Source organism: Nerophis lumbriciformis, linkage group LG01 (genome assembly GCF_033978685.3).
Source record: "Nerophis lumbriciformis linkage group LG01, RoL_Nlum_v2.1, whole genome shotgun sequence".
Taxonomy (NCBI): domain Eukaryota; kingdom Metazoa; phylum Chordata; class Actinopteri; order Syngnathiformes; family Syngnathidae; genus Nerophis; species Nerophis lumbriciformis.
In genome coordinates, this window is record NC_084548.2 from 73,496,161 (window position 1) to 73,509,558 (window position 13,398).

General features: G+C 31.2%; 1 protein-coding gene across 8 annotated transcripts in view; it reads right to left on the reverse strand.

Annotated features, from left to right (window-relative positions):
* Positions 1-13,398, reverse strand: part of rapgef3 (Rap guanine nucleotide exchange factor (GEF) 3) — a 271,955-nt gene that overhangs the window by 125,426 nt on the left and 133,131 nt on the right. Inside the window, exon 1 of one of the 8 annotated variants that reach the window (XM_061925696.2) lies at positions 12,100-12,373. The exons of the other annotated variants lie outside the window; for them this stretch is intronic. Within the exon in view, the coding sequence (XP_061781680.1) occupies positions 12,100-12,183 (84 nt within the window). The 5' untranslated portion in view covers positions 12,184-12,373. Of the gene's footprint in view, positions 1-12,099; positions 12,374-13,398 lie in introns of those variants that run through there. 8 annotated transcript variants of the gene reach the window in all.

Here is a 13,398-nt window from a genome sequence, read left to right on the forward strand (position 1 = left end):
GGAGTAACAAGCTTTTGAAGTCTTCATAACGAGGCATTGATTGGAAATACAAGCTTTTTAAGTCATCATAACGAGGCATTGATTGAAGATACAAGCATTTTAAGTCATCATAACTGGGCATTGATTGAAGATACAAGCATTTTAAGTCACCATAACTGGGTATTGATTGGAGTTACAAGCTTTTGAAGTCTTCATAACTTGACATTGATTGGAGATATATTTTTAAGTCTTCATCAAGGGGTATTGATTGGAGTTACAAGCTTTTTAAGTCACCATAACGAGGCATTGATTGGAGTTACAAGGTTTTGAAGTCTTCATAACGGGGTATTGACTAGAGATACAAGGTTTTTCAGTCGTCATCAAGGGGTATTGATTGGAGTTACAAGCTTTTTAAGTCTTAACGAGGCATTGATTGGAAATACAAGCTTTTTAAGTCATCATAACGAGGCATTGATTGAAGATACAAGCTTTTTAAGTCATCATAACTGGGTATTGATTGTAGTTACAAGCTTTTGAAGTCTTCATAACTTGACATTGATTGGAGATAGAATATTTTTAAGTCTTCATCAAGGGGTATTGATTGGAGTTACAAGCTTTTGAAGTCTTCATAACGAGGCATTGATTGGAGATACAAGCATTTTAAGTCATCATAACTGGGTATTGATTGGAGTTACAAGCTTTTTAAGTCATCATAACGAGGCATTGATTGGAGATACAAGCTTTTGAAGTCATAACGAGGCATTAATTGAAGATACAAGCTTTTTAAGTCATCATAACTGGGTATTGATTGGAGATACAAGCTTTTTAAGTCTTCATAACTGGGTATTTATAGGAGATACAAGGTTTTTAAGTCGTCATCAAGGGGTATTGATTGGAGTTACAAGCTTTTTAAGTCTTCTAAACGAGGCATTGATTGGAGATACAAGCATTTTAGGTCATCATAACTGGGCATTGATTGGAGTTACAAGCTTTTTAAGTCATCTAAACGAGGCATTGATTGGAAATACAAGCTTTTTAAGTCATCACAGCTGGGCAATGAATGGAGATACAAGCTTTTTAAGTCATCATAACGAGGCAATGAATGGAGATACAAGCTTTTTAAGTCATCATAACGAGGCATTGATTGGAGGTACAAGCATTTTAGGTCATCATAACTGGGCATTGATTGGAGATAGAAGCTTTTTAAGTCATCTAAACGAGGCATTGATTGGAAATACAAGCTTTTTAAGTCATCACAGCTGGGCAATAAATGGAGATACAAGCTTTTTAAGTCATCATAACGAGGCATTGATTGGAGGTACAAGCTTTTTAAGTCATCATAACGAGGCATTGATTGGAGATACAAGCTTTTGAAGTCATAACGAGGCATTAATTGAAGATACAAGCTTTTTAAGTCATCATAACTGGGTATTGATTGGAGATACAAGCTTTTTAAGTCTTCATAACTGGGTATTTATAGGAGATACAAGGTTTTTAAGTCGTCATCAAGGGGTATTGATTGGAGTTACAAGCTTTTTAAGTCTTCTAAACGAGGCATTGATTGGAGATACAAGCATTTTAGGTCATCATAACTGGGCATTGATTGGAGTTACAAGCTTTTTAAGTCATCTAAACGAGGCATTGATTGGAAATACAAGCTTTTTAAGTCATCACAGCTGGGCAATGAATGGAGATACAAGCTTTTTAAGTCATCATAACGAGGCAATGAATGGAGATACAAGCTTTTTAAGTCATCATAACGAGGCATTGATTGGAGGTACAAGCATTTTAGGTCATCATAACTGGGCATTGATTGGAGATAGAAGCTTTTTAAGTCATCTAAACGAGGCATTGATTGGAAATACAAGCTTTTTAAGTCATCACAGCTGGGCAATAAATGGAGATACAAGCTTTTTAAGTCATCATAACGAGGCATTGATTGGAGGTACAAGCTTTTTAAGTCATCATAACGAGGCATTGATTGGAGGTACAAGCTTTTTAAGTCATCATAACGGGGTATTGACTAGAGATACGATATTTTTAAGTCTTCATCAAAGGGTATTGATTGGAGTAACAAGCTTTTGAAGTCTTCATAACGAGGCATTGATTGGAGATACAAGCTTTTTAAGTCATCATAACGAGGCATTGATTGAAGATACAAGCATTTTAAGTCATCATAACTGGGTATTGATTGGAGTTACAAGCTTTTGAAGTCTTCATAACTTGACATTGATTGGAGATAGAAGATTTTTAAGTCTTCATCAAGGGGTATTGATTGGAGTTACAAGCTTTTGAAGTCTTCATAACGAGGCATTGATTGGAGATACAAGCTTTTTAAGTCATCATAACTGGGCATTGATTGGAGATACAAGCTTTTTAAGTCGTCATAACGGGGTATTGATTGGAGATACAAGCTTTTTAAGTCATCATAACGGGGTATTGATTGGAGATACAAGATTTTTAAGTCTTCATAGTGAGGCATTGATTGGAGATACAAGCATTTTAGGTCATCATAATGGGGTATTGATTGGACATACAAGATTTTTAAGTCTTCATCAAAGGGTATTGATTGGAATTACAAGCTTTTGAAGTCTTCATAACTTGGCATTGATTGGAGATAGAAGCTTTTTAAGTCATCATAACTGGGTATTGATTGGAGATACAAGCTTTTTAAGTCTTCATAACTTGGCATCGATTGGAGATAGAAGATTTTTAAGTCTTCATCAAGGGGTATTGATTGGAGTTACAAGCTTTTGAAGTCTTCATAACGAGGCATTGATTGGAGATACAAGCTTTTTAAGTCATCATAACTGGGCATTGATTGGAGATACAAGCTTTTTAAGTCGTCATAACGGGGTATTGATTGGAGATACAAGCTTTTTAAGTCATCATAACGGGGTATTGATTGGAGATACAAGATTTTTAAGTCTTCATAGTGAGGCATTGATTGGAGATACAAGCATTTTAGGTCATCATAATGGGGTATTGATTGGACATACAAGATTTTTAAGTCTTCATCAAAGGGTATTGATTGGAATTACAAGCTTTTGAAGTCTTCATAACTTGGCATTGATTGGAGATAGAAGCTTTTTAAGTCATCATAACTGGGTATTGATTGGAGATACAAGCTTTTTAAGTCTTCATAACTTGGCATCGATTGGAGATAGAAGATTTTTAAGTCTTCATCAAGGGGTATTGATTGGAGTTACAAGCTTTTTAAGTCATCATAACGAGGCATTGATTGGAGATACAAGCTTTTTAAGTCGTCATAACGAGGCATTGATTGAAGATACAAGCTTTTTAAGTCATCATAACGGAGTATTGATTGGACATACAAGATTTTTAAGTCTTCATCAAAGGGTATTGATTGGAGTTACAAGCTTTTGAAGTCTTCATAACGAGGCATTGATTGGCAATACAAGCTTTTTAAGTCATCACAGCTGGGTATTGATTGGAGATACAAGCTTTTTAAGTCTTCATAACTGGGTATTGATAGGAGATACAAGGTTTTTAAGTCGTCATCAAGGGGTATTGATTGGAGTTACAAGCTTTTTAAGTCTTCTAAACGAGGCATTGATTGGATATACAAGCATTTTAGGTCATCATAACTGGGCATTGATTGGAGATAGAAGCTTTTTAAGTCATCTAAACGAGGCATTGATTGGGAATACAAGCTTTTTAAGTCATCACAGCTGGGCAATGATTGGAGATACAAGCTTTTTAAGTCATCATAACTGGGCATTGATTGGAGATAGAAGCTTTTTAAGTCATCATAACGGGGCATTGATTGGACATACAAGATTTTTAAGTCTTCATCAAAGGGTATTGATTGGAGTTACAAGCTTTTGAAGTCTTCATAACGAGGCATTGATTGGAAATACAAGCTTTTTAAGTCATCACAGCTGGGCAATGATTGGAGATACAAGCTTTTTAAGTCATCATTATGAGGCATTGATTGGAGATACAAGCTTTTCAAGTTATCATAACGGGGTATTGACTAGAGGTACGATATTTTTAAGTCTTCATCAAAGGTAGTGATGGGTCCGGCAACACCGATGCGTCGGCGCATGCGTCGAGCTCATAGAGCAAAACCCTGTGTCGGTGCGCGTACCGCTTTTAGAAAGTCACGTGACCGATCATGAGCTGTTTTGGTCACGTGACCGATACGCCAACTGTGTCGCACTGACGCCTCCTCTGTGCCCTGTGAGCGGCTCTTTTCTACAGCCGGAGAAATAATAACTAAGAAGAGAAATCGTCTAAAATGTAATTCGTCGGAAAAACTTTTTTTTTAATTTTTTTTTTTAAATGTGTAAAAAATTAAATTAAAACAATTCCCAGTCCACAATCATCCACAACACGTTCTCTTAGATTTCCATGTTATGATACATGTTCACATTATTTATTGACTGTATCTAAAAAAGATACAAATATATTTTTATTTAAATGAAGATATGAAATAATCCTAAATGAAATACAATGACTTGGTTTATATTATTGTATATACTAGGGCAGGGGTCACCAACGCGGTGCCCGCGGTCACCAGGTAGCCCGTAAGGACCAGATCAGTCGCCCGCTGGCCTGTTCTAAAAATAGCTCAAAGAGCAGCACTTACCAGTGAGCTGCCTCTATTTTTTAAATTGTATTTATTTACCAGCAAGCTGGTCTCGCTTTGCTCGACATTTTTAATTCTAAAAGAGACAAAACTCAAATAGAATTTGAAAATCCAAGAAAATATTTTAAAGACTTGCTCTTCACTTGGAATAAGCGGTAGAAAATGGATGGATGGATGGGTCTTCACTTGTTTAAATAAATTCATTTATTTTTTAATTTGCTTCTTATTACTTTTAGAAATACAATTTTAGAGAAAAAATACAACCTTAAAAATGATTTTAGGATTTTTAAACAAATATACCTTTTTACATTTTAAATTTCTTCCTCTTCTTTCCTGACAATTTAAATCAATGTTCAAGTAAATTTATTTATTTTTTATTGTAAAGAATAATAAATATTTTAGCTTCTGTTTTTTCGACGAAGAATATTTGTGAAATATTTCTTCAAACTTGCTATGATTAAAATTCAAAAAAAATATTCTGGCAAATCTGGAAAATCTGTAGAATCAAATTTAAATCTTATTTCAAAGTATTTTGAATTTCTTTTAAAATTTTTGTTCTGGAAAATCTAGAAGAAATACTGATTTGTCTTTGTTAAATATTCTAACAAAGTGCAGATTGGATTTTAACCAATTTAAAACATGTCATCAAAATTCTAAAATGTATCTTAATCAGGAAAAATTACTAATGATGTTCCATAAATTATTTTTTAAATGTTTTCAAAAAGATTCAAATAAGCTAGTTTTTCTCTTCTTTTTGTCGGTTGAATTTTGAATTTTAAAGAGTCGAAATTGAAGATAAACTATGTTTCAAAATTTTATTTTAAATTTTTTCTTGTTTTCTCCTCTTTTAAACCGTTCAATTTAGTGTTTTTTTTCATCATTTATTCTCTTCAAAAAACCTTCCGTAAAAGGAAAAAAAAAATGTACGACGGAATGACAGACAGAAATACCCATTTTTTTATATATATACATTTATTTATTTAGCTATTCTTGTTTAACTCACACTTACGTGTAACTTACAAATGACAATATATTTATTTATTTAAGTGTGTATCAAACTGGTAGCCCTTGGCATTAATCAGTACCCAAGAAGTAGTTTTTGGTTTCAAAAAGGTTGGTGACCCCTGTACTAGGGCATCAAATCAGTGTCAGTTGAGTCGGTCCATAGGTTGCCTGTAGGGATTTTTAATGTCCAGCAGATGTCAGTATTTAGTGACACAGTATCGACACAGTATCAATACAGTTTTGCAATGTGTCGAAACGCTTCATGACGCCTCATCAACCCATCACTAATCAAAGGGTATTGATTGTTTTGAAGTCTTCATAACGAGGCATTGATTGAAGATACAAGCTTTTTAAGTCATCATAACTGGGTATTGATTGGAGATACAAGCTTTTGAAGTCTTCATAACTTGGCATCGATTGGAGATAGAAGATTTTTAAGTCTTCATCAAGGGGTATTGATTGGAGTTACAAGCTTTTGAAGTCTTCATAACGAGGCATTGATTGGTAATACAAGTTTTTTAAGTCATCACAGCTGGGCAATAATTGGAGATACAAACTTTTTAAGTCATCATAATGATTATAATCTTTAGGCTTTAATAAATTAAATTGCACTTTATAGAAGATGTTGTTTAACTTTATAGAATCCAACGTATTTAGGTTGTCAGGACTTGTTTAGAATAGAAGACAACACACTTCCGGGTGAGATGAATGCATAAATTAGAAATGATATGATTTGTTATGTAATCAGAACTTGGTTCAAAAATGTAACTCATGCTGTAAACTTAAGATACAATAGAAATGATATGTTTTTGATGGCATCAAAACTTGGTTCAAACAATGCTTTAAACGGGCATACAATACAAATTATAAAATATTTTTCGGATCAAAACTTGATTTGAACAATAAAATCTAGGTTTAAACTTGCAATACAGTAGAAATTATATGATATTTTAGGGATCAAAACTTGCATACAATATAAACGATATACTATTTTAGGGACCAAAACTTGATCAGAACATTAAAATTATGATTTAATCTCGCATACAATATAAATTGTATTCTATTTTAGGGATCAAAACTTGATCAGAACAATAAAATCACGATTTAAACTTGCGTACAATAGAAATGATATACTATTTTAGGGATCAAAATTTGATTTGAACATTAAAATCATGGTTTAACCTTGCATACACGAAAAATTATATAATATTTTTGAGATCAAAGCTTGATTTGAACATTAAAATCATGATTTAAACTTGCATACAATAACAATTACAAAATATTGTTAGGATCAAAACTTGATTTGAACATTATAATCATGGTTTAAACCTTGCATACACGAAAAATTATATAATATTTCTTAGATCAAAGCTTGATTTGAACATTAAAATCATGATTTAAACTTGCATACAATAGAAATTGTATAATATTTTAGGAATCAAAACTTGACTTTGAACATTATAATCATGGTTTAACCATGCATACACGAAAAATTATAAACTATTTTATGGATCAAAACTTGATTACCGGTAGAACATTAAAATCATGATTTAAACTTGCTTACAATAGAAATTATATACTATTTTAGGGATCAAAACTTGATTTGAACATTAAAATCATAGTTTAAACTTGCATACAATAACAATCATATTATATTCCTGGGATCAAAACTTGATTTGAACATTGAAATCATGATTTAAACTTGAAAACATTAAAAATGATATACTATTTTATGGATCAAAACTTGATTTGAATATTAAAATCATGGTTTAAACTTGCAATACAGTAGAAATGATATGATATATTAGGGATTACAACTTGCATTCAATATAAATGTTATACTATTTTAGGGATCAAAAGTTGATCAGAACATTCAAATCATGATTTAAACTTGCATCCACTTACAATTATATACCATTTTAGGGATCAAAACTTGATCAGAACATTCAAATCATGATTTAAACTTGCATACACTAACAATGATATACTATTTTAGGGATCAAAACCTGATCAGAACATTAAAAATCATGATATAAACGTGCATATAATATGAATTATATACTATATTAGGGATCAAAACTTGATCAGAACATAAAATCGTGGTTTAAACTTGCATCCAGTGAAAATTATATAATGTTATTGAGTACAAAACTTGATTTGAACATTAAAATCATGATTTAAGCTTGCATACACTAGAGATGATGTAATATTTTTGGGATCAAAACTTGATCTGAACAATAGAATCATTGTTTAAAATCATGTTTTTAACTTGCATACACTAGAGATGATGTAATATTTTATGGATCAAAACTTGATTAGAACGTTAAAATCATGATTTAAACTTGCATACAATAGGAATTATATACTATTCTAGGGATCAAAACTTGATCAGACCATTAAAATCACGATTTAAACTTGCATACACTAAAAACTATATCGTATTTTAGGGATCAAAACCTAATCAGAACATTAAAAATCATGATATAAACGTGCATACAATAGGAATTATATACTATTTTAGGGATCAAAACTTGATCAGAACATAAAATCATGGTTTAAACTTGCATACATTAGGAATTATATATAATTTTTTAGATCAAAACTTAATTTGAACATTTCAATCGTGATTTAAACTTTCATACACTAGAGATGATGTAATATTTTTGGGATCAAAACTTGATCTGAAGAATAAAATAATTGTTTAACCTTACATACACTAGACATTATACACTATTTTATGGATCAAAACTTGATTAGAACGTTAAAATCATGATTTAAACTTGCATACAATAGGAATTATATACTATTCTAGGGATCAAAACTTGATCAGACCATTAAAATCACGATTTAAACTTGCATACACTAAAAACTATGTACTATTTTATGGATCAAAACTTGATTAGAACGTTACAATCATGATTTAAACTTGCATACAATAGGAATTATATTCTATTTTAGGGATTAAAACTTGATCAGACCATTAAAATCACGATTTAAACTTGCATACACTAAAAACTATGTCCTATTTTATGGATCAAAACTTGATTAGAACGTTAAAATCATGATTTAAACTTGCATACAATAGGAATTATATACTATTTTAGGGATCAAAACCTGATCAGACCATTAAAATCACGATTTAAACTTGCATACACTAAAAACTATGTACTATTTTATGGATCAAAACTTGATTAGAACGTTAAAATCATGATTTAAACTTGCATACAATAGGAATTATATACTATTTTTAGGGATCAAAACTTGATCAGACCATTAAAATCCCGATTTAAACTTGCATACACTAAAAACTATGTACTATTTTATGGATCAAAACTTGATTAGAACGTTAAAATCATGATTTAAACTTGCATACAATAGGAATTATATACTATTCTAGGGATCAAAACTTGATCAGACCATTAAAATCACGATTTAAACTTGCATACACTAAAAACTATGTACTATTTTATGGATCAAAACTTGATTAGAACGTTAAAATCATGATTTAAACTTGCATACAATAGGAATTATATACTATTCTAGGGATCAAAACTTGATCAGACCATTAAAATCACGATTTAAACTTGCATACACTAAAAACTATATACTATTCTAGGGATCAAAACCTGATCAGACCATTGAAATCACGATTTAAACTTGCATACACTAAAAATGATATACTATTTTAGGGATCAAAACCTAATCAGAACATTAAAATTGTGATTTAAACTTGCTTACACTACAAATTGTATACTATTTTAGGGATCAAAACTGGATCAGGCCAATAAAATCATGATTATAAACATGCATATAGTAGGAATGATATACTATTTTATGGATCAAAACTTGATTAGAACATTAAAATCATGATTTAAACTTGCATACAATAGGAATTATATACTATTTTAGGGATCAAAACTTGATCAGACCATTAAAATCACGATTTAAACTTGCATACACTAAAAACTATGTACTATTTTATGGATCAAAACTTGATTAGAACGTTAAAATCATGATTTAAACTTGCATACAATAGGAATTATATACTATTTTAGGGATCAAAACTTGATCAGAACATAAAAATCATGATTTAAACTTGCTTACACTAAAAATGATATACTATTCTAGGGATCAAAACCTGATCAGACCATTAAAATCATGATTTAAACTTGCATACACTAAAAATGATATACTATTCTAGGGATCAAAACCTGATCAGAACATTAAAATCACGATTTAAACTTGCATACACTAAAAACAATATCGTATTTTAGGGATCAAAACCTAATCAGAACATTAAAATCATGATTTAAACTTGCATACAATAGGAATTATATACTATTTTAGGGATCAAAACTTGATCAGACCATTAAAACCACGATTTAAACTTGCATACACTAAAAACGATATAGTATTTTAGGGATCAAAACCTGATCAGAACATTAAAATCATGATTTAAACTTGCTTACACTAAAAATGAAATACTATTCTAGGGATCAAAACTTGATCAGACCATTAAAATCACAATTTAAACATGCATACACTAAAAACAATATCGTATTTTAGGGATCAAAACCTAATCAGAACATTAAAATCATGATTTAAACTTGTATACAATAGGAATTATATACCATTTTAGGGATCAAAACTTGATCAGACCATTAAAATCACGATTTAAACTTGCATACACTAAAAACTATATAGTATTTTAGGGATCAAAACCTGATCAGAACATTAAAATCATGATTTAAACTTGCTTACACTAAAAATGATATACTATTCTAGGGATCAAAACTTGATCAGACCATTAAAATCACGATTTAAACTTGCATACACTAAAAACAATATCGTATTTTAGGGATCAAAACCTAATCAGACCATTAAAATCATGATTTAAACTTGCTTACACTAAAAATGATATACTATTCTAGGGATCAAAACTTGATCAGACCATTAAAATCACGATTTAAACTTGCATACACTAAAAACAATATCGTATTTTAGGGATCAAAACCTAATCAGAACATTAAAATCATGATTTAAACTTGCATACAATAGGAATTATATACTATTTTAGGGATCAAAACTTGATCAGACCATTAAAAATCACGATTTAAACTTGCATACACTAAAAACTATATACTATTTTATGGATCAAAACTTGATTAGAACGTTAAAATCATGATTTAAACTTGCATACAATAGGAATTATATACTATTTTAGGGATCAAAACTTGATCAGAACATAAAAATCATGATTTAAACTTGCTTACACTAAAAATGATATACTATTCTAGGGATCAAAACCTGATCAGACCATTGAAATCACGATTTAAACTTGCATACACTAAAAATGATATACTATTTTAGGGATCAAAACCTAATCAGAACATTAAAATTGTGATTTAAACTTGCTTACACTACAAATTGTATACTATTTTAGGGATCAAAACTTGATCAGAACATTAAAAATCATGATATAAACGTGCATACAATAGGAATGATATACTATTATAGGGATCAAAACTTGATCAGAACATAACATCGTGGTTTAAACTTGCATCCAGTAAAAATTATATAATGTTATTGAGTACAAAACTTGATTTGAACATTAAAATCATGATTTAAACTTGCATACACTAGAGATGATGTAATATTTTTGGGATCAAAACTTGATCTGAACAATAGAATCATTGTTTAACCTTACATACTCTAGAAATTATATACTATTTTATGGATCAAAACTTGACTAGAACGTTAAAATCATGATTTAAACTTGCATACAATAGGAATTATATACTATTCTAGGGATCAAAACTTGATCAGGCCAATAAAATCATAATATAAACATGCATATAGTAGGAATGATATACTATTTTATGGATCAAAACTTGATTAGAACATTAAAATCATGTTTTAAACTTGCTTACACTAAAAATGATATACTATTCTAGGGATCAAAACCTGATCAGACCATTAAAATCACGATTTAAACTTGCATACACTAAAAATGATATACTATTTTAGGGATCAAAACCTGATCAGACCATTGAAATCACGATTTAAACTTGCATACACTAAAAATGATATACTATTTTAGGGATCAAAACCTGATCAGACCATTGAAATCACGATTTAAACTTGCATACACTAAAAATGATATACTATTTTAGGGATCAAAACCTAATCAGAACATTAAAATTGTGATTTAAACTTGCTTACACTACAAATTGTATACTATTTTAGGGATCAAAACTTGATCAGGCCAATAAAATCATGATACAAACATGCATATAGTAGGAATGATATACTATTTTATGGATCAAAACTTGATTAGAACATTAAAATCATGTTTTAAACTTGCATAGACTAATAATTATACAACATTTATGGGATCAAAACTTAGTTGAAGAAGAAAAAGTATTAGATGACGCGGTACTTAGTGACTCTATGACAGGACGTGCAGTCAAGAGAGCTCCAGGGGGGAGGAGTGTGTTTCCTACCCAGCTGATGCCTCTTATGGTCGGCGTGTCCAGCGAGCTTCTGTCCGGGAACACTTGGTAAGTGGAACTCCGGAACAGATGCATCGTTCCCGGGAAAAAAACAAGACTCGCAAGTCGGACAGAAAAGGTTCCCCCCAGTCACGTGAGCTGTCACCCGACCGAGACCGGACCATGGTACCGCTCCAGGACTTCATGCGGACCCAAGTCCTGCATGGCCAGGCTGGCTCGTACCTGGCGGCGCGCGTGCACGTCCTCTCGCCCAGCCTGCGTCACTTTCTTGGAGCGCCGTGCGCGCGCGCGGGGAGGATGGCCAACACAAATATCGACGGTGTCGATGCCAAGGGGAGGAGCCACGTCGGATCGATACTGTAGAGTGATGATATCATTTTTTTTTTATTTTTTTTTTACAAATGTATTTGTTTGTTATTTTTTATTGTGAGGCAATTATTATTTTATAGCATTTTCATACACAATTATTATATTTTATGTAATAACTGCAGTAATTTATTGATTTTGTTACATTGTCTTTTATTGTTGGATTTGCATCCAGTCTAACGTCAGATTGACACTGTATCGTGATGATATCAATTTCAGCTCGCCTCACTTGTGTTTGTTTGTTTGTTCTTTTTATTGTGAGGCAATTATTATTTTATAGCATTTTTATACACAGTTATTATATTTTGTGTGATAAGTGCAGTCATTTATTGATTTTGTTACATTGCCTTTTATTGTTGGATTTGTATCCAGTTTAACGTCGGATCGATACTGTATCGTGATGATATCAATTTCAGCTCTCTTGTATTTAGTTGTTTGTTTGTTGTTTTTATTGTGAGGCAATTATTATTTTATAGCATTTTTATACACAGTTATTATATTTTATGTAATAAGTGCAGTCATTTATTGATTTTGTTACATTGTCTTTTATTGTTGGATTTGCATCCAGTCTAACGTCAGATCGATACTGTATCGTGATGATATCAATTTCAGCTCTCTTGTATACAGTTGTTTGTTTGTTGTTTTTATTGTGAGGCAATTATTATTTAATAGCATTTTTATACACGGTTATTATATTTTATGTAATAACTGCAGTAATGTATTGCTTTTGTTACATTGTCTTTTATTGTTGGATTTGCATCCAGTCTAACGTCAGATCGATGCTGTATCGTGATAATATCAATTTCAGCTCACTTGTGTTTGTAAGTTGTTTTTAGTTCAAGGCATGTATTATTTTGTTGCATTTTTATACACAGTTATTATATTTTATGTAATAACTGCAGTCATTTATTGATTTTGTTACAT